The sequence below is a fragment of the Vanrija pseudolonga genome, chromosome 5 (assembly GCF_020906515.1).
Source record: "Vanrija pseudolonga chromosome 5, complete sequence".
Lineage (NCBI taxonomy): Eukaryota > Fungi > Basidiomycota > Tremellomycetes > Trichosporonales > Trichosporonaceae > Vanrija > Vanrija pseudolonga.
Window position 1 is genome coordinate 1165226 of NC_085853.1, and position 27684 is coordinate 1192909.

The 27684-nt window shown below is 61.1% G+C and overlaps 9 protein-coding genes across 9 annotated transcripts; 3 read left to right on the forward strand and 6 right to left on the reverse strand.

The window, feature by feature from the left end:
- Nucleotides 1-742: 742 nt before the first annotated feature.
- LOC62_05G007120 (uncharacterized protein) lies at nt 743-1578 on the reverse strand (the record flags this gene model as incomplete). Its single annotated transcript, XM_062773642.1, has 4 exons — nt 743-747; nt 784-1261; nt 1349-1396; nt 1468-1578. 4 exons carry the CDS (start codon nt 1576-1578, stop codon nt 743-745), a joined length of 642 nt encoding a protein of 213 aa, XP_062629626.1.
- Nucleotides 1579-2914: 1336 nt separating this feature from the next.
- HNM1_9 (Choline transport protein) lies at nt 2915-5233 on the reverse strand. The gene is made up of 10 exons (XM_062773643.1): nt 4989-5233; nt 4542-4658; nt 4386-4506; nt 4098-4347; nt 3908-4032; nt 3699-3846; nt 3436-3646; nt 3323-3400; nt 3213-3287; nt 2915-3173 (listed from the first exon to the last, which is right to left on the reverse strand). The coding sequence occupies exons 1-10, from the start codon at nt 5131-5133 to the stop codon at nt 2944-2946; spliced, it is 1500 nt and encodes a 499-aa protein (XP_062629627.1). The 5' UTR covers nt 5134-5233; the 3' UTR covers nt 2915-2943.
- A 2144-nt stretch (nt 5234-7377) lies between these two features.
- Nucleotides 7378-8926, reverse strand: LOC62_05G007122 (uncharacterized protein; the record flags this gene model as incomplete). The annotated part of the gene is made up of 2 exons (XM_062773644.1): nt 7378-8592; nt 8645-8926. 2 exons carry the CDS (start codon nt 8924-8926, stop codon nt 7378-7380), a joined length of 1497 nt encoding a protein of 498 aa, XP_062629628.1.
- A 2985-nt stretch (nt 8927-11911) lies between these two features.
- LOC62_05G007123 (uncharacterized protein) lies at nt 11912-12574 on the reverse strand (the record flags this gene model as incomplete). The annotated part of the gene is made up of 3 exons (XM_062773645.1): nt 11912-12373; nt 12427-12534; nt 12566-12574. 3 exons carry the CDS (start codon nt 12572-12574, stop codon nt 11912-11914), a joined length of 579 nt encoding a protein of 192 aa, XP_062629629.1.
- Nucleotides 12575-13467: 893 nt separating this feature from the next.
- pkn3 (Serine/threonine-protein kinase pkn3) lies at nt 13468-15231 on the forward strand (the record flags this gene model as incomplete). The annotated part of the gene is made up of 2 exons (XM_062773646.1): nt 13468-13615; nt 13664-15231. 2 exons carry the CDS (start codon nt 13468-13470, stop codon nt 15229-15231), a joined length of 1716 nt encoding a protein of 571 aa, XP_062629630.1.
- A 2956-nt stretch (nt 15232-18187) lies between these two features.
- On the forward strand, nt 18188-19712 carry PEPKR2 (Serine/threonine-protein kinase PEPKR2; the record flags this gene model as incomplete). The annotated part of the gene is made up of 4 exons (XM_062773647.1): nt 18188-18627; nt 18681-18788; nt 18845-18958; nt 19007-19712. 4 exons carry the CDS (start codon nt 18188-18190, stop codon nt 19710-19712), a joined length of 1368 nt encoding a protein of 455 aa, XP_062629631.1.
- A 1766-nt stretch (nt 19713-21478) lies between these two features.
- On the forward strand, nt 21479-25358 carry bglL (putative beta-glucosidase L; the record flags this gene model as incomplete). Its single annotated transcript, XM_062773648.1, has 7 exons — nt 21479-21805; nt 21870-22004; nt 22049-22653; nt 22916-23128; nt 23192-23722; nt 23760-24995; nt 25034-25358. Exons 3-7 carry the CDS (start codon nt 22142-22144, stop codon nt 25356-25358), a joined length of 2817 nt encoding a protein of 938 aa, XP_062629632.1. The 5' UTR covers nt 21479-21805; nt 21870-22004; nt 22049-22141.
- Nucleotides 25359-25606: 248 nt separating this feature from the next.
- On the reverse strand, nt 25607-26162 carry SPBC146.08c (S1-like domain-containing protein; the record flags this gene model as incomplete). Its single annotated transcript, XM_062773649.1, has 3 exons — nt 25607-25760; nt 25808-25919; nt 25985-26162. 3 exons carry the CDS (start codon nt 26160-26162, stop codon nt 25607-25609), a joined length of 444 nt encoding a protein of 147 aa, XP_062629633.1.
- A 141-nt stretch (nt 26163-26303) lies between these two features.
- On the reverse strand, nt 26304-27655 carry mpaC (Non-reducing polyketide synthase mapC). The gene is made up of 3 exons (XM_062773650.1): nt 27505-27655; nt 26482-27406; nt 26304-26443 (listed from the first exon to the last, which is right to left on the reverse strand). The coding sequence occupies exons 1-3, from the start codon at nt 27627-27629 to the stop codon at nt 26360-26362; spliced, it is 1134 nt and encodes a 377-aa protein (XP_062629634.1). The 5' UTR covers nt 27630-27655; the 3' UTR covers nt 26304-26359.
- Between the last annotated feature and the right edge of the window lie 29 nt (nt 27656-27684).

Below are 27684 nucleotides of genomic sequence, written 5' to 3' on the forward strand. Positions count from 1 at the left end.
CCGACTCTCTGACGAGAGTTGCGAGTCGGCATCCGCATAGGCATTCTCTCTTCCCGTTTCGTGGGGCGACCGGTGTGTGACATTCTTGCCGACTCTTACGAGAGGCGCCGGAGATAGGGCTGCAAAGATCACCCCTAGCACGGCTTGCGGCTCTGAATAATAACCAAGCGCGGCGATGTTGCAGTCCCTCCTACACTGGGGTTTACCTTTCCCATCCGAGTGGTGTTTCGTTCATGCATCAGAACGCTGACCCAACCCCCCCTCTTAACAGACCGCCATTCCTCGCCCGCCCGCACCCTCTGCACCGGGTGTTACCTCGTAGAGCTCTACATATTTTCACACTTGGTTGACTATGCATGCTTTGTTGTCCCTGCCGTCGCTCGTAGCACCAGTCTATGTATGCCGTGTTGCTTGGTGCTATACCTCAAAGCAGTCGTTCGGGTTACTAGCGGTCGTGGGACGATTCGGCAAGTCAGGTGCGCCAGGGCTGCAAAGACGCGTCGTACATACAAAGTCGCGTGATACAAAGCCCCTTAACGCCGCGCCTTCCCTCCCTATGAAGCCCTCGTTTGCTCCACCTGTTATCCCACTTGGTGGTGTTTGCATGACAAGACAAGAATGCATAGTCATTGAACAAGGCTACTTCCTCAGAACAAGCGACGGGGAAGTTCCTCTCCCTCAAAATCAAAAGACGTCCTGAGGTCGAGGCGACCCGAGGAGCGTTCCGACCCTGAGTGAGGTATTAGTCTTAGTGTAACAGCATTTCTCTGGGGCACAACTCACGAAGGACACCGGACAGGTAGTCGGCGATGAGGTGACGGTCAAGGGCGGCAAAGAGGAGGCGGGGGCAAAGCGTGATGCCGTTCTTCTGGCCCTTGCGGACCGGGCGTGGCGGGTGTGCCACGAGGAGCTTGACGAGTAGTAGGTCACGGAGCCGGATGGCAGCGAGAACAACACCAATCTCAACGGCCTTGGTCACACTGACGAGCACGCGAACGAGGTCATGGTCACGGTGCTCGACTGCATGGCGGAGAAGCGGGCGGTACGTGCCGCTGCAAAGATACCCTTCGTCGAGGAGGAAGAGCATCAGCTTGCGGGGGGGACCGGTGAGCTTGCACGTAGCCCCATCGAGGTGGGGAGGGAGGATCTGGACAGGCTGCTGGTGTAGACCGCGCGCCGCACACCTTGATACAATCTGCCTCGCTACGTCCTTGTTGACGACGGTGTGCGTGATCGCCTTAGTCAGGATGGCACGCTGGTTCTTCATCGTGTCTTAGCGATTGATGAGGAACTCGGCGACGGAGAGCGGCGGAGCGGTCGAGATGGCGTCGTGAACGCGACGGCACACCTCGGGCAGGTGCGTGTTGCCGGCGAGGACGTGGATGCGGACGATGATCTGTGTGCGCACGGGCGTCAGCGTCGGTGTGTGTGTTTGTCTGTGCGCGCTGCGCCCGGCGACGATCTCACCTCGGCGGGCAGTGACAGCATCGTCACGCGCGGAGGACCACGAGCCTTAGCAGCAGCGGCGGCGGCCTTCTTGCGCGCCTTGTTGCGCCTGATGCGCTGGCGATCGGACATGGTACTGGTGTATGGGTGGATGGTAAGTGGGGTGGAGTGTTTGTCTGCATGTCTTGCGGCGGGCGGTGCGTCAGGGCTTTGCTTCCGCATGTCTGTGTAGCGCGGCTGACTTTGGCTGGCTCCTCCGTCTCCCAAGTATCTGCGTTCATGCCCACGGCGGTGGTTATGCATCAGGTTGTCTACAAGAGTATGACTGGAGCTTCTCCCACGCCCGAGAACCGTGACAGCAGATTGCGGGATGCTGAGGTCCTGTGGGTGTCAGCGTTCTGATGCCCATTGAGATTGAACCCTCTGTCGTGAATCAAGTCGGACACGTGAGGGACTCGCAGTTCTATCTCGTGTGCCCAAATATCGTACCGCCGCTGGAAACGGTATCGACGTGCCTCCCGGGGGAGTGGCGAGAGATCGGTCATGTCGCAGAGGGTTCAAAGGTTGGGAGGAAGTGGGGATGGATGATTAGGGATGACTACACAACGGTAGATGAGCAGGAGCGTGGGAGAAAGGTATATACTGGGGCGCGCGCCAAACAACCACATCACACCGTCGTTCGTCGCGACATGGACTACTGGAACCGTTAAAGGGAATTTCCCGCCCTAAACGCCCACCGTCGCCTACAGTGAGGGCCGGGCCGTCTTCCACGTCGCTCCCGAGGGTGGCCAACACTCTGCTCGACCCGATACACACCCAGATCTCGAGCGATCGCAGACTTGAAGCTGCCCCATCCGCACCGTTAAAGGGAATGGGCCGTCCTAAACGCCCAAATGTCCCCAGCGACAAATGAGGGCCGATAACGGCGGAGCAGCCTCGCTCTCGCTCGAACGGGGAACAATCCCGACGGACACTGAAACGCGAGTGCACCCACCATGACTTGTTTGTTAGGAGTCGAGTTTGGGTCGCAAGGTGAACGGGTAGATGTGTTGATGATGAGTGCCGATGAGTGTCGTTCCAGGAGACAAGGATGGGATAGCAAAGTTGACAAACAGCGAAATTGGCTGCAACTATTCCGTCTCTCGTCGACTTGTCGCCCGTGACGCGGGGCGCAGCGAGATGCGATGACGGCCGTGAAGTGCGGTGGAGGCAGACGATTTATTTAGGCCGCAATGTTGAGATGCACCAATCCATTCCATAATGACTTCCACAAGCCTTTGTGCACATCTCCCTTGCTCCATTGGACCCATCCATGCGTGCATCCATCGTATGCATGCTGTTACTTGTGGATGTACTGTCTACAATGTTGCGGGATGGCTTTAGGCACGAAAGTCACGTGACGATACGACGGAATCAAATTTGGTTCACCTCCACCAGCGATGTCCTCGGCAGACATTGCCTTCAAGATCGTGGATACAACGCGATATGTAGTGCGAGCTAAGTATCAGGCTTACTCCGCCCCTCCAGCAACCTCTCCTCGATGTGGCTCGGGCCGTGGAACCGCTTGCGGCCGTCAAACACCCATGTCAAGCCCGTCATGATGAACACGATCACGACAACCACGATGATGTAGTTCATCGATGTACCGGTCACGGGAAGCGCAGGCGGGAAGAGGAACACAACGCTCGTTAGGCAGAGGTATGCAAGACCTTGGAGGTTGACGATACCTGGTGGGGTCAGATTGGACACCCTTCCTAGCTGCTCACGTCGCCAGCGGCCGAGCGACCAGCGCCGGGGCTGCCCGTCGAAGACCTTCTCACCGCGAATGACGAGGATGATGACTGAGTGTCAGTGGTGTAGAGCGGTGGAAACGCACGAGGCACAATGTAGCTGAAGTTGAGGAAGAACATGGACGAGCCGGCGATGGCGTTGAAGGCGACGGTGGAGCCGAGGTCTGGGGTCAGCTGGGATTCGCACGCACCGACTCACAGATCGTGCCCAGCACGATGGAGCAGACAAACACAGCCACGAGGGACCACACCGGGACCTTAAGCGTCAGGTGGACCGGTGCGAGATAAGGCGACAGGCCAGCAACGCTGCGGTCGCGTGACAGGGTGAAGAGCATGCGCGAGGCGATGGTGTTGACACTCTGGAGAGCGTAGAGCATCGCGATGAGGTTGATGAGTACGAGGCATGTCGACTGGAGCGGGGCGTGAGCGTATGATAGCAGCGTGTAGTCAAGGGCAACTTACGCCAGCGGGGCTGCGAGTGGCTTGGAGATAGATCTCGAGGAGCGGTCCTGCGGGGCTACTGATCACCTTGTCGAGGTCCTTGATGACGAGCACGAGGATGACAAGGAAGATCCAGGACGTGACGGCGCCAAGGCCCACGGCCCACATGCTACCAGTTGTCAGCCACTGCTGCTGCTGGCGTCGACTGAGGACGGCTGAGTCAGACTCACATGACACGAGGCCCGTCACGCGACGGGAACGGAGTCTCCTCGAGGACGTGCGTGACGGCGTCGTAGCCTGCGAGGCCGAGGCAGCTCTGCAGCAGGCCGATGAGGAACGCCATGCCGTCGGGCCACTGGTGGTGTGAGCGATGCGAAGGCAGTGGATTCCACACTCTTCAACGCGCCGTGGCCTACTCACCCCAGTGACGTTGGTGAACTCGCCGAACACTTGCTTAGCCGGGCGGTACTCGCCGTGCGAGCAGGCCAGGACCACAACAGACACGGTGACGATGCCGCCGACGCCCCAGTAGAAGCCCGACTCCTCGACGGCAGGCAGGATGCGGATGCCGAAAGTGTTGAGGAGGAAGCTGCCAGTGCCGAACGCGAGGAAGAGGAGGAAAATCATCCAGTTCTTCATGTCAAAGCTCGGGCTCCACATGGCGATGATGCTTGAGGATCGGTCAGCGGAGAAGGGCGGGACACTCACGTCTGGATGAAGGTCGCGTTGAAGCCGCAGTCGGTAGCTGTGAGGGTCACCCAGCCGGCAGTCGCGCACCACCCGACGAGGAAGCTCAGGCTGTTCTTCATGCGCGTCGGCGCGATAAGGTCTGCGATTCAGCGGGCGCGATGGACAATGACTCACAGGTCCAGTCGTACTGGCCACCGACCATCGGGTAGACATGGCAGAGCTCGGCACTGTGGGCATCAGCTTTACGAGCGCCCGTTGCGGTGGGCCGCTGCACGAGAACAGACGTCGCGGCTGCGGAATGCGACCACGGCGGGGCACTGAGAGCGCTCGAGTCTCTGTCCACGGCTGACCACGTTGCGCGGGCCAACACTGTGCCTTGGGACACTCACAGTGATAAGGCCGACATGGATGACCCCCACGCCGACACCAAGCAACCCCAGATAACGCTCACCGCGCCGCCAGCGGGGAATACGACACCAAGGCTGGAGTCAGCGCCCAGCGCCCACGGTACACACTCACGCTGCTGCCCTATCCGCCGCGTGTCAATCAGTGTGTTGCACGCGTGCACAGAGCCCACTCACATAGCTGCGAGTCAGCGCCGCCGCCCAATCCACCACTCACCAGTCCAAGAGTTGAGGAGGATGAACGCGAGCCCGAGACACGATAAGAACGAGAAGCGCCGCTCGAGGCGCACCTCGCTGTGGACGGGCTCGACGCCGACCTTGATGTGCTTCTCGTCCTTGTCGTACGCGTCGTGTGATGACATGTTGATGGGTGAGATGAGGACGAGGTGGGCGGGTATCGCAGGTCTTAAAGCTCGCTCGCTCGCTCGAAACCGACCAGCCGCGCCAGCGGCGCACCAATCCCGGCGGAGCATGGCATCGATACGGCCGTTGCGCAGTTACCGCTAGCGCCGCGCCGAGTAACGGCTAGCGCGAAGTCTGTCGGCGTGCAAGCTGGGGGTCAAGATGCCGGCGGATGTGGAATGCGGTGGGCAAGCCTGGTCGCGCGATAACGCCGGCTGGCTCCACGCGCTGGGCGGGTGTGTCGAGACCCGTCGGAGCTGTCCTGGCGGCGGTGTCCGAGCGTTGTTGGACGAGTGGGGATGAAGGGAGACCACATGACGGCTGGGAGGCGCACTGTGAGGCATGTCAAGTCGGGTATCGTGTCGTGTTGCGATGTTTGTGGGTGGTGGATGCGACGTTGAGCGGTGGGAGGGAAATGATGTCATCACATGACCACACGGCGGTGTCGTTTCGACCGACGCGCCTCGTCTCGATAACGCAGCGTCCTGGTGGGCGGGCACTCGTCCGCCCCCCGCCGCATCCCTCGGTCTGCCGATCACAAGTGCCAAGAGCAAGAGCGGATTGATAGGGGCTGCAGACTTTACCCTTGCGTAGATAAGCAATCTTGGCTGCGGGATGCGATCAGGTGGAGGACGGGAAATGCTGCCCGGCGGCGCGACAACGTGAGCGGCGCCGTTTGCTGCCAGACTTTGTGTGCGTGAGTATGTGTGAGCATGCAGGTGCTCAGGAGCGCAGGCGCGTAGTTGTGATGTCACGACGTTGTAACGATAGCCCTCTGCATCACGGTTGGCCCATGTTAGTGCTTCGTCTCGATTGCCATGCTGCGGGTAAAATGTAATACAGTGCATCTATCAAGGCATGGGCAGGCATGCACAAATCCGTTGTCGCGACTCTACAAACATTTCGCCGCTTCTGCTGACCGCCTATGGTCACAATGGTGGGTGGTGGCGCCGCGCGCCGTGGACGTGTTGGGGTTGCCGGCGTCCAGAGGTGGAGTGGTGGCGGGGGCCGGGGTAACTGCGCGAGGTGCCTGCAAGGTCTCGATGTCACGGGCCCGTAGGCTGCTCGGCGTGACATCGACCCTCCTCCACGGGCCCGAAGGCTGCTCGGCGTGGCGGCGAGACCTCCACTTCGCGGCGGCGCGGCGGTGGAAGCGGTCTCCCAAAACCGATTGACACGAAGCCGGGTGTGTGGGCGACGCGACCAGGTAACCTCGGACCTCTGGAGGTGATGGCGGCCGCCGGGGACAGGGAGGCGAGCGAGGCGACGAGGTCGACTTTGGTTTTGTGGGTGGGGTGGCGGGAGCCGGGTGCCGGCAGCGAGGTGAGGGGTCGGCCTGGCCCAGAGGGGGCCGTTGTGGCGGCGGAGTCGAAGTTGAGAATGCCGCCCACGCCCACTCAGCCTGAAAGGCGGAGCAGTCGGATGCGTGGGAACGGCGAGATCGCTGGCCGTCCCCGCTCTGCCTTGAAGGCAGAGCAGTCTGCGCGCGGCGGCAGCGAGGTGGCCTGCCAGCGCCCACTCTACCAGAAGGCAGAGCGGTCGGTGCGCCGCGGCGACCGGTGCTGGGGCGAGAGGCCGCCAGCAAAGTCGAGGAGGCCTACCGCGCCCACTCGCCACTAGGGCAGAGCAGTCTAATGCGCGGCGGCCACACCCACCCGGAGATGGGGTGTGGGCGGGTGGAGCGTGCGCCGGGGACGACTGACGAAGGAGTGGAGGTTGTGTCAGTCGCCCGCGGGTGACCAGCCCGCGGCGTCCTGCTCGGAGCTTGAGAGCTCGTGTTGAAGGTGATGGTCAGAGTTGAGCAAGCGCCGGGGACGACTGACGAAGAAGTGGAGTGGCGTCAGCCGCCCGCGGGTGACCAGCCCGCGGCGTCTTGCTCGGAGCTGGGAGCTCGTGTTGAAGGTGATGGTCAGAGTTGGTGCAAGCGCCGGGGGTAGCAGTCGATGAACACGACCGCCACCCGCGGGCGGCCAGGCCGCGGCGTCTTGCTGTGTGATGTTGGCCGAGAGTGGCCGTCGAGATGGCCCACTCGACGACTCCGAAGGGGTGGGGCTCGAGTCGCGCGGGGCGGGGCGGTCGGGCAGGCTCGGGGCGGGTTCGGCGGGTCGGGGTCGGGGGCGGCCGGGGTCTCCTCCTCTCGTGTGGGGCGCGGGGGGCTCCTTCTCCTTAGGGGGTGGGGGGTGAGTAGCGCGCCGCGAGGCACGCTACTTGCTGTCGTCGCCGCGGTCACGGCTCGGGAAGAACCCGCGCCAGACAGCGGTGACCTTGGCGACGACACCCTGCCCGGGGGTAGGCGTAGGGGCAGGGGGTGCTGCGCGACCCTGGGGCGAAAGCCCGGCAGGGAGGATCAGCTCCCGACGACCGGATGGGGTCGTGGCGGTCGGCGGGCGGGGTGCGAGGCGCATTGGGCTAACGCCCGATCCGGCCTCAAAGACCGTACCGGGCCTTGGGATGGGCCGAGAAATCGACCGTCCCGAGGCCAGCACCACCGAGGGTGGCCTTGTGGGACCGATGGCACGCCTGGACGGCCCAGTGCTGTCGGTCCCCTTGGCCGGGGGTGTCGGAGGCGGCGACCAGAGCGCCACCACCTTCGACGAGCTCACCGACGGAGCGTCCGCGAGTCCCAGCTCGGGGAACTCGGGTTCCGCCACGAAGGAAGAGCTGAGTGGCGACGGGCCCGGGCGGGTGGTTCGGGGCTTGCGTCCCCGACCGGGCTTGTCGACCAGCTTGGCGAGCGACGGGGGAGGGGCAAGGTTCTGCCAGCCTCCCCAACCGCCGTTGGCGCTCGACCCGGTGGTAGGCGTGGGGGCGGAGCGCTGACCCCGCGACGACGTGCCAGAGGTACTGCCCTGAGCGGCAGGGGCCTCGGCGATGGGCGGTGTCGCGGAGTTGGGGGTCGACGGCGTGCCAACCTCGTTACCCTGAGCGGTAGCGGGCTGGGCCTGTGGCGGCGTCGTCGAAGGGGCGCTCGGCGGAGTCGAAACCACGTTGCCATGGGCAGCAACGGGCTGGACGATGGGCGTTGCCGCCGAGCTGGGGGCCGAGTTCGCTGGCGCGCTCGTGGCGCCTCCGCCGATGTTCGCGGCGGTGGCGGGCGTCGCCAGGTTTCCGACGGGCAGCTGCTGCGAGGTCCCCACCCCGGCGAACAGGGGGAGGGACGGCATGCCTGCCACGTCGGGGAACTCACGCGAGTCCGGGAGACAGCCGGGGGGTAGAACCCACACGGTCCTCGACGCCTGTGGAACCAGGGGCCGAGGAGCCGAGATGAGCTTGCCGGCGACCGTGACCGGGACTTGCTGGGGAGGGAGGGGGGAGGAGGCTCCGTCGACCGCGTCGATCGTCTTGCTGGCGGTAGTCGAGCCAGACGGTGAAGAGCGCACCGTCGGCTGTGCCGAGCTTGACGACGTGGCGGTCGAGGCCTAAGCAGTGTCAGCGGACCATACTTGATGTCAGCGTGGCAGTTGAACTCACTGGGTGTCCCGTCCGGGCATGTTCCCAGCGTAGGAGACCTCCTGGGGCCTCGATTTGCCCAGCAGCGAGTATCGACGCGCCGATCGCAGCGCCGACACCCGCCACTGGCACCTCACGCTTGACGAAGCCGTAGGGGGTCAAGGACGACCAGCTCTCCGGCCTCGCTGCGGCTGTGCGGGCAGACGAGGGGGTTTTGCGCCCGGCGCGCGCCATGAGCAGCGCGGCACCGGCATCCGGCTTCGAGGGACGCCTGGCTGGCGACCCCTTCTTCCAGAGGTACATTTTTTTGCTGGGCGTGGCAGTGACCGAGCGGTGAGGGTCTGGGCAATCAAGGGACGAGGAGAGCAGCAGTGAGAACGACGAGGCGAGGGCTACACGGCATACATGGGCAAGAGGACACAGGCAACGACTCGAAGGGAGGACGACAAACTCACTTTTTTGCTCTTGAACAAGGGACTTGTCCAAAATAATACGATGAGTCGAGGTTGTCGCTGCGAGGACAAGGTCAGCATGAACGTCAAGAAAAAGGTGCTGGGCGACCTATACTCACACCCAAAGATGGCAATGCCTGATGAAGAAGAAGAAGAAGAAGAAGTAGTAGAGTGGTCAGTGTATATGTGACAGCGTGGGAGGCGGTGGCGGCCCTGGCAGCGGCTGGCCCAGCGCGATGTTTGGTCTGTCCCAACGTGATGTTTGGTCTGTCTCAGCCACAATGGGGTCTGCATGCCCACGCTGAGGCGGACGGCCTGAGACGGAGGCTTTGTAAAGGTCCGGTGCGAGCAGTTGGAGCAGAGTGGCACTCTGTCGACAAGGCGTCTGGCCCGAGGAGGTGGCAGGAGTTGGTTGACCCCTCGTGACAAGTACCCTGAGTACGCGACTCCGCGAACCCGGACCAAGTGCCACTCTCAGCCTCGTGCGTGCATGTGCATGCATAGGCAAGCTCCGCACCGTGCTGTCAGTAAGTGAGCATGTACAGTGGCTACTTGGAACGACATGCATAGATGCATGGGATGCAGAGTGACGCCTTGACTTGAGCCGGGTGGGTTCGGACATGAGGCCGGCAAACAACCCGGTCGAGAAACAACGCGGTGCCAACGCGGTGCAGTGAATGAATTGGCTCGCTTAGGGAGCGCCAGTGTTTGTGGAATGCTGGAGAGTGCAGCACGTGCTGCGACGGACAAGGATCAGTGACGTAGTGGCAAGCCGGAGACCCACAGCGTAAGTTGGTGGCACGGCGGCAACCGTGGCACTTCAGTTGGGTGAGTAGAGTCAAGGTCAATAAAGTTATCGAGGTGGATGAAGAAGACAGTTTGAACGAGTTGAGCGTGTGTACATGAACGTGGACAGCTGGATGAGTGTGCGCAGGGCGCAGAATGGGAGCAGATCGCGATGCAAGCAAGTTAACACCGCGGCCACTCAGTACCTGCGCCCTTCTCTCCGTTATTCTACTTTCCCATCTCTGTCCTCACTCTATCGTACACATCGTCTCTCGAACCAAGCACACATGGTCGGTCGGTACCCATGGGGACGATGTCACGCACGGACCAGGTCGACGTGTACCGCCGAGAAGATGACGGCGGCTTACGACACTGCCGTAACACACGGTCCCGCTCTCCAACCTTAAACCTTGGCGTGCCACCGCACTGTCCGCTCACAGGCGACGTACACCAAGGCAAGCATGGCAAGCACGGCCTATGGGGAGTGTGCCTGTCAGTCGTACCAGACCTGCAAGTTGAGCTGATAAGATAAAGGCAGGTGCAAGATCACGAAAGTGACATCTATTGACACCTCTCCAGTCGTCATGTGTCCCTCGTCACCACGGCTCACGCACAACACCCCATCCCCCCAAGGACGCTGCGACACGGCTAGCATAACAAGCATGTGCTGGACCATCTAGGAACACCCTTCGTGTCTTAGCTGTCCAAGTGCGGTCTTCTTGTCTCAGCTCTTCAAGTGCCGCTGGCATCTTGGTGGGCGGCGACCGCATCCGGCTGAATCACGTCTGGTGGTCGGTGTCACCGCTGTCCCTGCTCCAACTCTGATAACCTTGTTCCTGGGTGCTAATGATCACAGTAGAACACGATTATCCTCCAATACAGTCCGCCCACACACTCATATTGCTCGCATGGCCAGAAGAACGGTCTGCCACTGAGGCCACCTCGCCATGCCCAAGTGAGCCTATGCGGTCGCCGCGCCACTCCCTGGCTGAACATTGCCATTGTCAACATACGGTCAAGAGTGGCGATCAGGGCTCCGCCCATGACTCCAACATCCCGCGGCAGTCATTGTGAGCATGCCACTTCCAGGTGGGTTGTTGACCGCATGCGGTTGCATCATGTCTGGTTGTCGGTGAGACCGCCGCCACTTTTCCAACTTTGATAACCTTGTTCGTGAGTGCTAACCATCGCAGCAGGACAATAGGGTCCAGTCACGGTCTGCTGAGATGGTCATCTCACGGTCATGAGCATGAGAAGATCCTTGAGGGGAATGTCCCGCATCCGGTATAGTAAGTACGGCGTGCAGCAGCTCCACGATCTACGCCAAAAAGTTCATCCTCCTCACTATAATACAATCGACTCAGACCCGGTAACAACCTGCAGCCGACATACCCCAATGACCAGGGCAGTGGCCTAGGCTAAGCAGTCCCACTGCAACAGAATCAAGCTTCCCGATCACTGAATGCCTAATGCAAGATTGGTCGACCTCGTGGTGTCAAAGTGTTTGGCTTCCCTACCAGAACGCCTGCCGCCCCGCAATACACTGCCCCGCCCGATTGCAACCTAGGAGAGCATTGCTCAACCCCCAGTCGGATCGGCTAAAGGCCAAGTGACTTACATGGGGTACGGCTGTCTTCTTCCTCCTCTCCAACAACTACGGGAGCCTAGCTAGGCAAGGCTCAACCTATAGTGTCTTCGAGTGAGTCCGACGGCGTATCCTGGCGAGCAAAAGCAGCACAGTGAGACATGACAAGTCAAGCTCAAGGGCTACCTTTCCTCTGCGGGTGCCTCCCAACTCGACAACGCAAGGCCTACCCCTCTCACACGTCGGCGCCCAGCAATCACTCACTTGATCTGCGCAGCAGTTCCACTCGCCCCGCGCCGGTTGTTACGTTGGGTCGTCTGTCGATTTAAAAATGCTCCACGGCCCCGAAATCAGGGCCGGGCACGAAACCGAGAACTACGTCGTTAGCCGTGAACGATCTTGAAAGACCAAGACCGATGACTCACCTAAAAATACAACCTAAAAATACAGCGAGAACCGCCTCTCCTACTGGCGGCCACCCGTGCCCTTGCCGACCTTGATGCGAAGGCGGCCAGCGGCGGTCTTGAACTTTGCCCAGCGACCCTGGGGAACAGGGTCAACTGAGCCACTCGCCGTGGCCTCGAGGTCGGGGCGGAGGCGCAGCTTCGGGTTCGACGCCTGGGAGAACGCCCAGGCGTGGGCGAAGCCGGCCGTGGTAGGGGCCGGGATGGGAGCCGGGTCGGAGAAGGCGACCTCGGACGCCTGCGAGTACACCGACGGTGCCGAGTACGCCGAAGCGCTCGACACCGTCGACCAACGGGACGTCGGCCTGGAGACCGACTCCTTGGCGGCCGCGGCCGACAGCGCAGCACGGCGCAGTGTCGACCGCAGCGGGACGACGTGAGCCTTGGGCGACGGTGGTCGCTCGATGCCCTCCTCTTTGATCGGCGCAAAAATGCGCGCCGAGGAGTAGTCACCGAGGTCGCCCTGGATAGTGAGCTCGGAGTCGAAGGGTTCTCAAACTGAAGATTGAGACTTACCTCGATCTCACGCGTCCGCTGGAGGGTGTCGACCAGCAGGATGACGTCGGCGTCGTCCTCGAGGTGCTCGAAGTTCTCGAGGATGTGGTCCTCGATGCGCATCTGTGTCTGTGAGTTCGGGTCTCGCTGTGGTACTCACGGTGGCCATGGCTGCTGTTGTTGTTGCTGTGGTGGTGGTGGTGGTGGTGGTGGTGGTGGTGGTTGTGGTTGTGGTTGTGGTTGTGGTGGCTAGGCGTTAGCAGAGACCTCGCCGTGGTACTCACTTGTGGTGGTGATGATTGTTGTTGAGAGGAGAAGTCGTGTTGTTTGGGTGCGTAAGTAGCTGCAGTGGCGTGCCCAGTACGGAGGGGGGTGAGAGGCGGGGGTGCTGCAAAGAGGCTCTACATACCCAACACGCGACCCGTGGATGGACTCAGGGTCCTGGGATTCAATTCAAACGCGTTCTGTGCCTGCCTCGCCAGCCGTGATCTCAACGTTAACGGTACTCCCCAAGAGCATCCTCATACGCAATGCATATATTATAGTGTCAGGCAACTCGTGCAAGGCACTGAGCTGCTCTACACGAAAGAATGACTCAAATATCGCAGAAACTCGTCTTTTGCGGCCATTTACATGGATCGTCTGTCCTTACTGCCCGGTCGGCCACGGAGCAACCGGGACGCTGCCATTAGAGTCTCTCCCAGCCAGCAGGTGGCCACAAACGGCGAAATGTGCGGCGTTTGGGACAACTGAGGCCACAGAGCAGAATTGCTACGGTGTCGAGAGGCAGGGGTACAGGTTGTGGCACGTTTCGTGGCTTGGGGGACTTGCCTCTGGTCGCACGCCTCGGACGCTTTCATTTCAAGTAGACGCGTCGTTTGACGTACCTGACCAAACAACACGTCCACTATGCAGCATGTACAGTCATGCGCGGGAGCAATCAGATGGAGCACCAGCAACACCACTGCGCCGCCGTCCCTCCCACCGCCACCGCTGCCGCCTCGCTACTCCTCTTACAACTCACCCACTCACAGTGTTGCTTCTCCATCGATATCAATCATTATGATTAAGAACCTCAAGAACCTCAAGTTCCGTACGAAGGGTACTGCGCCGCGCTCCTTCCCGACTCTGTCGGTGGAGACGGTGCATTACCTTGCGTACCACGGCGCCGACTTCGAGCGCCTTACGCCGAGCCTTTTCGAGCAGGATGGTGAGTTGCGTGAGTCACGCAAGCTTGCCTTCCCGCGCATTCGTGGAGGTGAAGGTGTTCCCCTTGGTGTGGCGGACGGTAGCAACCAGCCTTCAACGGCTGGCACGCCGAGAGATGTCGCCTCCCTGGCGTGTGTTGATGCCCCCGAGATGTTTGGAGCGGGCGGATTCGTTGGGTCAGCGTCCATGCTTGACGCTGTTCTCGCTGCCGCGCCGTCGCCGCTCTCGGGTGTGGAGCACGCCACCGACCCCCTGACGGTGGACTCCGCTCGGGACTCGGAGCAGGAGGGCGAGATGTGCAGTGTCTCCCTAGGAGGTGCTGTCCATGTCGCCACCGAGGAAGTCCCACTGTTCTCGCCTAACGGCGGGGGCGAGATCTGCTACTCGCCCGACCTGGCGAACAAGCTGGGTGCGGGCGCGTACGGCACGGTGTACCGGGGAACCGTGCTCCGCGGTGGCGTGTCGATGCCGGCAGCCATCAAGGAGATCGAGTGGGAGTGTGACCGCGACGACCAGCCCCGACCCTGCTCTTCCTTCCGCAGGGAGGTCGAAGTCACCCTCAGAGTCAGCCACCCGAACGCGGTGAGCCCGCTGGCTTGGGTTGAGAACCATCGCGGTCGAAACACCAAGTCCCTCATTGCGTACGAGCTTGCGCAGGGGGACATGGAGGACCTTCAGAAGAGGGTCCAGGAGGAGAAGGAGGACAAGAAGAAGTCTAACCTCGAGCCAATTGTGGTGACGAGCATGCTGGTTCAGATGCTCGATGCCTTGGCAAAGGTTCACGCTGGCGGTATCCTCCACCGCGACATTAAGCCTGCGAACATCTTGTTCAAGGGCGAGCGTGGCCAGGAGAGTTTTCTCTTGGCGGACTTCGGAGGCGCGGTCATCCTTGACCAGGATGGAACCGCAGCAAACAATCGGGGCAAGGGCACGGTTTTCATGCGCCCTCCCGAGGTCAAGGCCAACAAGGGCCCCGTTGGGCCGGCGTACGACATCTTCTCCCTCGGCGCCACAGCATTCACGCTTCTTCTCGGCTTCGGGAATTACCCCATCAAGTCGAAACAGTGTGAGTGCGTGGACCCAGCGGCTGGAGTCAACCTTGCTGGGAGTGGGGCCTCGTTTGTTACGCAGCGACTCATTCTCGGCATGGTCTCCGAAAAGCCGGAGGACCGCCCCTCTGTGAGCTCCGCACTCAGGCTCGCGCGTGAGGCGCATGAGTTTGAGAAGCGTCGGCTTGAGAGTGCTTCTGCCCCTGTCGCTCAGGTTACATGGCAGAGTATTCAGGGCCCCGTCGTTCAACCGGCGGGGAGGCAGCACGTGAAGGTGGGGACGGTGCTCATGGAGCCGCCGGTGAAGCGAACACCAGTCGTGGAAGCGGTGAGGGTTCCTGTTGCGCAAGCGACATGGGCCTCTCCCGTGGCGGGGGTTCGAGTTGATCCGGTTGGCAGGGTGCCTCCCGCCCGCACGGGCTGCCACACGAGTGACTTCTACGACTTCTGTCGTATTTACGAAGTACCTCGTCCCCCTGGAGTGTGGTCGCGCCTTGTGCGCAAGATTGTCACGCCGTTTACCCGCCTACGGCGCACCAACGTTGGTCTGGGCAACCACGTTCGGTGAGGCTCCTTGTTGGTCTCTTTTCTTTCGGCGCCTGCGGCCACCGTTTAATTTTCGCTCTTTTCTTTGGCTTCGGCCCCCAAATACCCCGCCGCGTTGAGCCCTCTCGGGGGCGCGTGCTTATACCAGGGCGAGCCGCAAGATACCCGGAGGACGATACCCGCCGCAAGATGCCCGTCGCGACCGCGCGGAGGATACTCGGTGCTCGACATCCAGTGCTCGACACCCAGTGCTCGACACCCAGTGCTCGATACCCAGCGCTCGATACCCAGTGCTCCATGCCCGGCGCGAGATACCCGTCGCTCGATACCCGTCGCTCGATACCCGTCGCTCGATACCCCTCTCTCGACACCCGCGGCTTGATACCCGCACCATATACCCAGTCCCAAGATACCCGCCTGCGATGCTCAGCCGCGACATTCCTCAACACACCTCGGCGACAAGATACCCCTTCCCCTCATACCCCCCTCCAACACTACCCTCCCATACCCAGCCTCAAGATACCCCAGCTCCCAGACGGCCGCAAGATAGTCCTCGGCAAAGGATACCCCCTCGCTTCCCTGAGATACCCCCGCCTCAGCATGGCGCAAACTGCCCACTCAAGAAGTTCATCATCTCCGCAATCACCCAAGTACCTCAAGACGTGTCCTCTCAAAGTCACCGGCTGCGTCTTGAGCCTCGCGTGGCTTAGCACGCCCTCCCGCAACTTCATTGTTCTCCCTCAAAACCTTTCACTCTCCACCTTCTTCCTTCTCCTCACTTTTCTTTCTTCCGAACCGCCTTCGTGGACCACAACTCCACAAACACGTTAACAACACTGTACCAACACCCACCGCCACTTGTACCACCACTGTACTACCACTTGTACGACTACGACATTCGGACACACGACCTCCATTCCGCAACTCGTAAGCCTGCCGTCTTGACCATTGCCCCTTGCTTAACACTCCTCAGTCTCAGCCTCTACCACCACTGTACCACCACTGTACCACCACCTGTTGCAACAGCTGTACCACCACTTGTACTACTACGTGTACCACCACTTGCACGACTACCATAACCCGACACCCGACCTCCATTTTCAAACCTCGTAAGTCTGCGGTCTTAACGTCACCCTTTGCTAACACTTCTCAGTCTCAACCTTTTTACCTTTCGTTCTGGCGCTGGTCGCCTTCTCTTCGCCCCTTTCCTTACTCGATCAACAACACAAAAAAGTACGTTGCCCGCCCGCTCGGCGCCTTCATCTAACATGCGCAGAAACACAAACAACTTCGCTCCAACAATACCCACACACGCCCATACTCACTCAAACACGCCACTACTCAACACGCTTACAATCAAACACACATATAATCAAGTAATCCAATACCCCTATAAAAATTAGCCATACGCCCTCTTCAAATAACCCTCCAACCAAACCACACACACAACGACAAACCAATACCTTTACACCACCTCCTTATAATCCAACCCAATCCCCCCCACCAAATCATCCCTCAAACGACTCCAACCAACCGACCGAATCGGCCGAATCGAATCTCGTACCGACTGCCGCTCGCCCAATTGCCCCGGCCGCCAAACCATACACACCCAAACCCATCCACACCATAGGGGACAACGGCGGTCGAGTGAAGATGGTACGTGTGCAGTACCTTGTGGCCACCGTGTGATGCTGACGCCTGCAGTGATCCACCAAACACCAAAACCACGTCTATGAGGGATGACAGCGCGGGGACTATCGTAGCCAAGGTAAGTCACGCGTTGGGAGGGCCAGACTGACCGATAGCCACCAACCCAATCCCATCCAACGCCGAGAGGCTTCCGCCGTCCCGTCCCCCCTCCATCCGTTGATCAATCTGAAGGCGAGATTGAACAGGTGGGTTAACGCTTAAGACAGACTCTAACAACCAGCAAGCCCAGCCCAACCCAGCCCAACCCAGCCCAAACCAGGACTTAGAGACCGGTCGCCGCCAAACCACAACACCACAACACACCAAGCCAAGAAACCGGCGGCCGGTCCAACGATTGACGTCCAGCCGCCCACAGCCTACCACACCACATACATTGTAGGGCGGTAGGCGATCCATAGTCAAAGATGTATGCATTTCTCTCAAGTCACGGTGCTTTGAAGTGGCTTCAAACGTGGATGCCTGCGGTGATGCTAATGAGAACGACCGTTGATTCCAATCTCCCTACCCTACATTTGGTTCCGTGGTCCAGATGGTGTCCAGCCGCCATCTAAGTCAAAGGTCAGCGCCCATGCATACATAGTAACCCAGCGCGTGAACGTCTCATGCATGACCGTACGATGCCTCTCATTCAAATCGGGTGTGGATTGATGCATGTGTAGTAAGGCTGCAGGCCTGGAAAGTACGGGGGGTTGTCGCTGGTGGGTGGCAAATCCACCACGGGCCTCCGTCAATCCGGCCGTGGTCGTCGTCAATCAATCATCATGGCGATTGAGGACAATGCACATCTGTCTGCGCACGGCCCGCTGCTGCCACTCGACGTACTCCCCATACGCTTGCATCTTCGTGGCGGCGACTGCGCTGAGTCTGGCGGGGCTCTTCCATGTATCAGAGCACATTTGACGTCACTCTGGCATCTCTATGACGCTTTTCCGCGTGTCCAGAGCGTGGCAAGCTGCCACAGACCGGTAACAGTGTTTCCCCGTCACCCAGGAGAGGTCGCCCCGTACAGTGGGGGGGATAGAGGGGGCCAGAGTCCCGCGTCATGTCAGACTCAAGGAGAGAGCCTGGCATCCGACCTGGCACGCCATTGCTCCCCATTGCTTCCGCGCGCCTGCCAGCAGGCCTGCTGGCTCCCGTCACATATACCCAACCCCCCTCGCGACTGATTTCTCTTTTCCCTAGCAACCCACCAAAAACCTCCTCCCACCAAAACCTCACCCAAACCGCCCTCTTAAAAAATTTCAACCTACCCACCCCGCCCTCTCACAATGTTCCCCCTCGCCGCCTTCCTCTACCTCGCCCTCTCCTCCCTCCGTGTCGCCCTCACCCCGGCTGCCGAGCTCGAGCGCATCCGCGAGCTCGCTGTCGGCAACTCGGTCTTCGCCTCGGCCGACCTCGTCAACCTCGTCCTGGCCGAGGTCTTCCTCCGTCTCCGCCTCCCCCGCCTCTCTCTCGCCTCCCCCGCCGCCGCCTTTACCTTCTCGCTTGGGCTCGACTTCCGCACCCTGTCCCTGGTGTCGTTTCCTCAGCTCCTCGCGAACGGCGACTTCCTCAAGCGCATGCGCCAGGCCCGTCGACTCGGTTACAAATACGTTTCGACTCCGCTTGGTCACATGGCCATCCTCGAGCGTTTGTACATTGGTGATCAGACCATGTGCAACCTCGGTCTCTACCAGTACGGTCTCGCTGTCTACGAGGTGGCAATCAAGTGAGTGTGGCGATTTTTACTCCCGCGTCTGCCAAATGTCTAACACCCGCCAGGAGCTGTTCCATTGCCTGCCCCCTCTACGACAATGAGGTCCGCGCTCTCAAGACCCTGAGGCACCCGCGCATCCTCCCCCTTCTCTTCGCTGGTAAAATCGGTTCCCGGTAAGTTTGTCACTCCACTACTCACCTTGCACGCGCAGTGCTGACGTAATGTTCAGTGGCCAGATCATTACGGACCACATGTCTGGCGGCTCGCTTGCCCACCGCCTCACCGAGGACATGGACCAGATTTTCAGCTTTGAGAATGTCCGCCAGGCTCTGCTCGTCTTCAGGTAAGTTTTGCTTACGTCATGTTTGAACTGCCACTGACGTCACTGAAGGGACATCCTCGAGGGCATCCAGCACATGCACGAGAATGGTTGGATCCACCGCAACCTTTCGCCGGCGAACGTCCTGTTCAACAAGTTCGACCGCGTCGTGCTCGCTGGCTTCCGCCATGCCCTCAAGGTGATCCCGGGTATCGACCTGTCGACTTGCGACCTGTTTGCCTTTTCCCCCTCCTACTCTTCGCCGGAGTCCTTCCTCAACGAGTGGTCGAAGGGAAGCGACATCTACTCTGCCTGCGCCATCCTCTACACGTGCCTCACGGGTTCTGCTCCTTGCCCCATTGAGCACGATGGCCTCTACCAGCCGGCAGGGTTCTTCGACAACTTCTGGCTCCAGAAGTTTGAGGACGGAAACGGCAACACGTCTTGCAAGATCGGCAGGATCCAGGACATGCTCATCGAGGGCCTCGCCATCAACGCCGCCGACCGCCCGACCGCCTCTGCCCTCATTGAGACGGTTAACGACATCCTCACGGCGGACGGCGGCAAGGCTGCCTACGCCGACGACGTCGACCACGACGACTACGACATGGTCGGCCACGATGAGGCTCCTCCGATGTCCTGGATCGGATACCCCGACGCAGAGCGCGAGGCCAAGATCTTCCGCCCCTCGCTCAAGAACCGCGTGAGCGCCAAGGTCGACAAGGTTGCCCACCGGGGCTTCAAGTCGATCAAGGCCGTCTTCCGCCCACGCGCGTAAGGGGTTTCGAAGATTGAACCCACAGCCGGGCTCAAGGACTAAAGTGTGAGTACAAGGCGATGTCGAGCTTAGCTAACCCCCTCCCCCGCTCTGCCTCGCCGTCGTCTCAAGTCCTCAAGCTCGATTGTTTTGTTTGTTTCGTTGTTTGGTTGTTTGGGTGTTTGAATGTTTGGCTGGTCCGTCCTTATACGGCCATCAAAAGGAACGGGTCTTTTGGGGTTGCTCTAGGCGGCACTGGACCTGTCTTAGTGGGTTGGAAATTTGTGCGTTTAGCAGCCGTTTTGGACGGTTATGAGCCTAGGCAAGTGCAACTTTCAACTATCGCTGGGGGAAGGTGTCGCCACTCATTAGAGTTAATCTTTTTCTTCCTCTGGGTATAGCCTTATAATGATATGGATTTGGTTGGTGGCGATTACAACTTGGAGCACTGGAGCACTTGAAGCACTTGCCAATTACTAATGCACGCCACTACTGACTTGTTGCTCACTACCGAACAACAACTTGACGCCACCGCCCACTGCCGCGGACACTGCCACTGCCACAGGGTGAGACGTCAGCTTGACGGCGCCATTACCAATTGCCACCGCCACGCCGAGCGCCGCGCTGCCGCGCTACACGCCATCGCCGAGCTGGATCAAACAGACGAGTCTCGGCGCATGCATTCTGGACCAAAGGACCACCCGCCTGGCGGCTTGGCGTCATGCATTCATCCAGCGAGCCTTCACCGGCCTACCAAGCTGCATGCAACTCCACCCCCCCCCCCCCTCTACGAAAGAGCGCAACGCCGTGCCTGAACATACATACGTACCACCGCACATGGATGCTCTCCTTAGCATCTTTCATCGAGTCGCTTCCTGGCGTGAAGACACGGGCAAGCTCGGTCTATGCTTGCTGCGAACATTTCGGTCGCTTCGCTGTAGACGCACTGCTGGAGCGGCGACTGGCGTCTTGGGACGCTTCGGACTTCAATCTCAGAGCCTCTCCCAGCCTCAACATCTGCGGCTCGGGAGCCTGGAGCGAACTAGCAACCGTGTTGCCGCGGACCGGCTGTCCTCGACACACACATGCACTACGCACCAGCGCACGCGACGGACGCGTCCCTCCCCCGCATCGGCTTCTTAGGTCCAGCATCGGCGCGTGTTTGGCTCGCGGCAGTCGCCGTTTCCGCCGCGCGACCGGCGGCACTGAGCGGAGCGACTAGCGCAACGCGTGCCAGAAGCTCAATGGCACCAGGAACCCGCAGCCGCCGTCCCGACGTTTCAAGCCAACTCTCTTTCGTCTTGCGCACTACGGGATCTCTGTGCGCTGTATGCTCTGGAGCGCATGTCTGATCTGTTTGTTTACATCCATCTTGTTTGTACGTCTGTGACTGAACAAGGTTTGTTGGTTGTCACCGCACCGTGGCGCGGCGTGCCTGCTGGGTGGGATGGGTCGAGATGGCGGTGAGGGGTGGGAATGTGGATGTGGTGGGCGACCACGTGGGTAGAGTGGAGGGGCCGAACAAGTTTGTCGTTGACTGCCGGTCCTAGCGGTCCTGGCGGGCGGGCAAATAGGCGGCGGCCCAGCGGCGCCCCAGCTGCGGAGTATGTGTGTGTTCCGTGCCTGGCTGCCAGGTCGCCGTAGTGCGTCACTAAGGCAGGAGGGCCGGCGACGTTTCGGCCATCTCAATGAGGTATGCATTGCACCGCCCAGCCTCCCGACGCCGCCGCCGCCGCCGCCGCCGCACTCTCAACGCAACGACGACGACAAGACAATGCACATCATATCGACAACGACGACGACGACGACGACACTCTCCCACTCGCCATCTTGACAGACGACACGGCTGCACAGCGGACCTCCCTCCTCCTCGGCAACACCCGACCCGATGCCCCGCTCGACAACACACTCGTCCCACATTCCATGGCTCTAAAGCTTTTAGCTTCATCACAACATCCCTTAACTCGCTCTGTGACTCCCTCCCTCCCTGGTCCGCGGTCCGCCTCCGACAAGTATCGCCGCGCATAGGCAACACCAGCGCGCGGGCGTGCAGCAGCGATTCACCTGACGAGCTGCCGAGGCAAGAGCTAGCTAGCAGTTAGCTCGAGACGCGAGTAAGTCCAAGCTTGCCAAGGAACGGCAAAGCACGGTGACCCACCGCTGACGGCACATCTCAAGTCGACCTTGCCGCATTCGCAGTCGTGACGCGGCCCATGTTTGTTCGCTTCTCGACATCGGAATAGACTTATAAAGAGACGATGGCCTGGACGTGAGACGCGGACCAAGCTCATCCAGTAGACCTGCAGACCACAGGTGAGTCGCTCGCCTTACCACACCGAGCTGATCTCTCCCATCAGCCGTCTGCGAACGGGCAGTACCTTCCTTCCTCCTCTGGCTTTCAGCCTCTCACACTCGCTACGACTTCACACTCATTCATCCTCCTCCTCAACATGCGCGTCGCCCTCCTCCTCTCCCTCGCCATCCTCGCGCGCGCCGCCTCACCAGGCGAAACCGACGCAAGCGCACCCACGGCAGCTGCGGGCAACGCCGCCGGTGCCGCTCAAGGCGCTGGTGTCGGCGGCGCCAGCACTGACAAGGGCACGAGCACCGCGCCGGCCGCCGCCAACGCTACTGCTGCTGCCGACCCGCCGTGCAAGTTCTGCACTGTCCCAGACGGGTACACGGCCGAGTCGATCCCCGCCCCGCTCCACATCCAAGGCCAGTTCTCACCCCGCTGGCGCAAGGCGCACAAGAAGGCCCAGCGATACCTCAAGGGCTGGAGCGTCGAGGACAAGGTCGGCCTCGTCACCGGCGCCGGCTGGATGATCGGCCAGTGCGTCGGCAACATCCTGCCCAACCCCAGCAAGAACTTCTCGGGCCTCTGCCTCGAGGACTCGCCCTTGGGCGTCCGATTCGCCGACTATGTCAGCGCCTTCCCTGCCGCCATCAATGTTGCCTCGACGTGAGTACTCTTCTCGGCCTGTGGGAGGCGCGCGCACGCAGCCTACGTCAGCGCCGTGCCGCCATGCCCGCACCTCGTGCATCTCACGGTGTGATGGGCAGCGCGATCGTCGGGACGTGCTGGGCTTGGCTACCGTGTAGATGGAGAGGGTGGTCTCTGAAGATCGCCTTCTCGTCCTACCTGGCGACCTCATCGATGGATCGCACCCAGCCATCCACCACGCGCCGCTACTCTTGCCCGAGTGCAATGCTGACAGCATCAGGTTCGACAAGGACCTCATGTACGAACGTGGCAAGGCCATGGGAGAAGAGTTCCGCGGCAAGGGCGTTCACGTCGCACTCGGCCCAATGACCAACATGGGTCGTGTCGCCGCTGGCGGCAGGAACTGGGAAGGCTTCGGTGCCGACCCGTACCTCTCAGGCTGGGGAACGTACCAGACCGTCCTCGGTCTCCAAGACGCCAATGTACAAGCAACGTGAGTAAACAGGCACCTCGTCCCAGCCCAATGCCCGTGCCGAGGAGTTGCTCACATTCCCAGCGTCAAGCACTACATTGGCAACGAGCAAGAGCACGCCCGCACGACGTCCTCGTCCAACATTGACGACCGCACCATGCGCGAGATCTACTCTCACCCGTTCCTGCGCGCGGTGCAGGCCGACGTCGCGTCCGTCATGTGTTCGTACAACCTTATCAACGGCTCGTGGGGCTGCCAAAATGAGAAGACCCTCAACGGTATCCTCAAGACCGACTTTGGCTTTGCTGGCTACGTCATGTCCGACTGGGACGCCACCCACTCGGGTGTCCACGCTGTCAACAGCGGTCTCGACATGGACATGCCCGGCGACATTGGATTCTCGGGCGGCGCCAAGCGCTACTGGGGCGCAAACCTTGTTGAGGCGGTCAAGAACGGCAGCGTGCCAGCGGATCGTCTCGATGACATGGCGAAGCGTGTACTTGCGTCGTGGTTCCTCGTCGGGCAGGACAAGAACTACCCCGAGACCAACTTTGACGCCTGGCACGTTGGTGGTCCAAACAACAGCCACGTCGATGTCCAGGACGACCACTACGAGTAAGCACTGAATGATCCACCAGACGCTGACCTCCAGGGTGATTCGCAGGATTGGTGCCGCATCGACAGTCCTTCTCAAGAACGTCGGCGGTGCTCTGCCCCTCCACAAGCCCCGCAACCTCGCTCTCATCGGCTCTGACCTCGGCCCATCGCCTCACGGCCCCAACGGCTTCCCGGACCGCGGTGGTAACCTCGGCACCCTTGCCATGGGTTGGGGCTCTGGCACCGTCAACTTCCCCTATCTCGTTGACCCCCTGCAAGCCATCCAGCCCCGCGCTCGACAGGACCGCACGTCTGTCAACTGGTTCTTCAGCGACTGGGACCTCACGGGTGCCAAGGCTGTTGCCGCGAATAACGAAGTCGTCATTGTGGGCATCAACTCGGACTCTGGTGAGCAGTACATCACCGTCGATGGCAACATGGGAGACCGCAACAACCTCACGGTTTGGAACAACGGCGAAGAGCTCGTCAAGGCCGTTGCCTCGGTCAACAACAACACCATCGTCGTTGTTCACTCGGTCGGCCCAATCGACATGGAGGCCTGGATCGACCACCCCAACATCACCGGTGTTCTCTGGGCTGGTCTGCCAGGTCAAGAGTCTGGCAACTCGCTCGTCGACATCTTGTATGGCGACTACAATCCCTCGGCGCGTCTCCCTTACACCATCGCCCGCAACCGCACCGACTACGGCGTCGACGTGGACTGCATCACCACCGGTGATGAGACCAACATCAACTACACTGAGGGCCTCTTCATCGACTACCGCCACTTCCTCGAGAAGGGCCTCAAGCCTCGCTACCCCTTCGGATACGGTGGAAGCTACACGACTTTCTCCTACGCCAACATCGAGGTCTCGGTCATTGATGACAACGAGAGGCGTGATGGTGGCGGCAACAGCACTGGGGGCGACACCAGCAACGACGGCACGACGGCTGCCGCTGGTGACGGCGGCGCTGGAGGGAAGGGTGGCGACGGCGGTGCTGGCGGTGCTGGCGGTGCTGGCGGTGCTGGCGGTGCTGGCGGTGCTGGCGGTGCTGGCGGTGCTGGCGGTGCTGGCGGTGCTGGCGGTGCTGGCGGTGCCGGTGGTGCTGGCGGTGCCGGTGGTGCTGGCGGTGCCGGTGGTGCTGGCGGTGCCGGTGGTGCTGGCGGTGCCGGTGGTGCTGGCGGTGCCGGCGGCAAGGGAGGTGATGGCGGCAAGGGCGGCGACGGAGGCAAGGGAGGTGACGACTGCGACGGCGACAAACCCGCCATTGGCGCCTTCCTCGACGACGAGTAAGTCCAGTTCTTCTGCTCCATGCTCACCACCCCAGACTCCAGCGCCCTCGCTGGCTCATCACCGCCGAGATCACCAACAACGGCACCGTTTACGGCTGCGAGGTGCCGCAACTCTATCTCGCCTTCCCCAAGGATTCTGGCGAGCCTCCTCGTGTTCTCCGCGACTTCGCCCGCGTAACCCTCGATGTCGGCGACACCGAGACGGTCGAGTTCAAGCTGTCAAACTACGACGTATCCATCTGGGACGTCGTGACGCAGAAGTGGACCATTCCCAAGGGTACCTTCAAGGCCATCGTTGCCCGGAACTCCTTTGACGAGGACGGCGTCGAGACCGACTTCAACCCCTCCAGCAGCTCATAGATCTGCCCGAGCCCCGCTGTGCGCGCAAGTATGCGCACCGCTACTGGCCTGTAACAACACACTCAAGCTCCTCAACCCCGACTGTGCCATCCCACCCCGATAGAGCATACCGTACGGACACTTTAGAGCTTTACCAGAACATTGTTGGACACTGTTTGCATTATAGTTGTCTTGAAACGTGTGACAGTGCATGAATGACATGAATGGCGTGATGATGATGGGACCGAGGCGACACTCCTCGGCAATCTCTACTCGTCGTCGCTGTCCTCCTCCGAGTCGGACTCGTCGACGATGATGTGCCGCCTGTTGGGGTTCTCGGGCAGGGGCTCGTCGTCGTCGTCGCTGTCGGCGGCGGGTGCCGGCGCCTCGGCAGGCGTAGTCTCGACATCGAAGGCTGCGGGCCTGAAGCATCAGCATCATCCACCGAGGACGAGGACTGGGCAACTCACCACTCGCCTGCCCGTCTCCACGCCTTGATCTCGGTGCCCTGGACGACGTGCACGATCTCGCCGGCCAGCCGCGCGTCCGACTCGGGGAAGAGCTTGATGAACGCGAAGGATCCTGCGGTTGGCGCGTGAGCTCATGGTTTCATCCACACAGCGCAGCTCGGTCCCCGGCTCACTCACCCCGCGCAGCATAGCTCACGCGCCGCACCTTGCCGGGCATCTCGACGAGCCGCTCGACGCCGTCCGTGTCGGTGCAGGTAAAGTTGCCCGAGCCCTGCGGGGGGCCGAGCTTGACTAGCCTGTGGTCCTCCGGGAGGGAGGCGGGGGAGTACTCTGGGTCCTTGTCGCGCGGGGCCATGCTGCGTCTGTTCGTTTGTGAGTAGTGTGTTGTCAACGGGTTGGGTGTTGTCGTGCGTGAGTGACTGGGATGAAAATTCGGTCATGTCGGGGAAGTGGAGGTGGTCCAAAATGACACAAACAAGCCTCGCGCCGTTTGCAGCAGATGGCAACTATTCATGCCCATTATCGACTACTACATCCTACTTCAAACAGCCCTCATTCCTGGCGACCGCGCAGATGCCTAACGACAAACTTGACCAACGGAGCAATGTACGTGTCCCAGCCCTCGACCTCGGGTCCCTGCTCATCAGCACTTTTGACATCTCCCATCGACTCACAGTGTACTTCTCGTCAAAGCCGTGGTCCTGATCCGGCTCATACGCCTCTCCGACATCGACACCGAGGCCTGTGAGCGTCGCAGCAAGCTTGGTCGAATGGACGAGCGGCACGACCTTGTCGCCGGTCCCGTGGAGGAAGAAGGTCGGCGGGAAGGCCGCCTTGTCGGCATCGGCCTCGAGGCGGCCGAGCGGGCCCTGGGCGGCGTTGGCCACCTCCCAGTCCTTTGGCTCGTCGTACGCCTCGTACCGCGTGATCGTGCGCAGCATGCGGCCCGTCGCCTGGATGTGCGTCTTGACGTCGGCGCGGAGACGGTGCGCGGCCGTGTACTCGAACTCTGGGGCGAGCGCGCGCTTCTTGTACCGCTCGACAGCGGCGTGCTCGTGCTCGATGCCGCCGTACGGCGCAAGACGGGGGACATCAAGCAACGCATAGGTGAGGTCGCGGTCCGAGATGGCCGTCTCGATCTCGTGCTCGCTGAACTTGCCAGACATGACGCCCGGGTCATACCCGCACCCCGTGATCCGCGGCTCGTAGTACGGGTCTGCAAAGTCCGAGATGCCGTACACGTCGACCACGGCGCGCGGGCGCGGCGAGAGGAAGCCGTTGAGCAGGGCAAGCGTGCCGCCGGCCGACTCGCCGCCGACAGCGTACGCGTCAACGTCGACCACGTCCCCGAGGAAGCACGGCAGGTGGTCCCGGCACCAGTGGAGCGCGTCGCGCGCGTCCTCCACCTGGTCGGCGAGCGAGGCGTGCGGCGCCAGGCGGTATGCGTACGACACGACGTGCACGCCGCTACGGAGGAACGCGGGCAGCACCCACGCCGGCGGGACGTAGTGCGTGCCGCCGGTGAAGCCGCCGCCGTGGGCCCAGAGGATCCAAGGCTGGGCATTGTGCTCGGTCGCGGGGGCCGGGGTGCCGTCGGGCCTGGCGTGTGAGCTGGTGTACGAGGCGGGGGCAGCCAGTGGTGTTCTAGCCACTGACCAGACACTGATACCTGGCTGACTGACTAACACCTTACTCACCTCGTCGGGTCGGCCTTCCAAACGCGCAGGAGCAGCTCGACACCGTGCTTGGTCGCATAGACGTGGTCGGTGAAGTTGGGGTCGACCTGCGGCAGGGCCGGCACGCTGTCGGTGAAGGGCCACATGATCAGAGCGATAAGGTGAGTGTTGTGGACGAGATGAAGAGACGGCATCCATCAC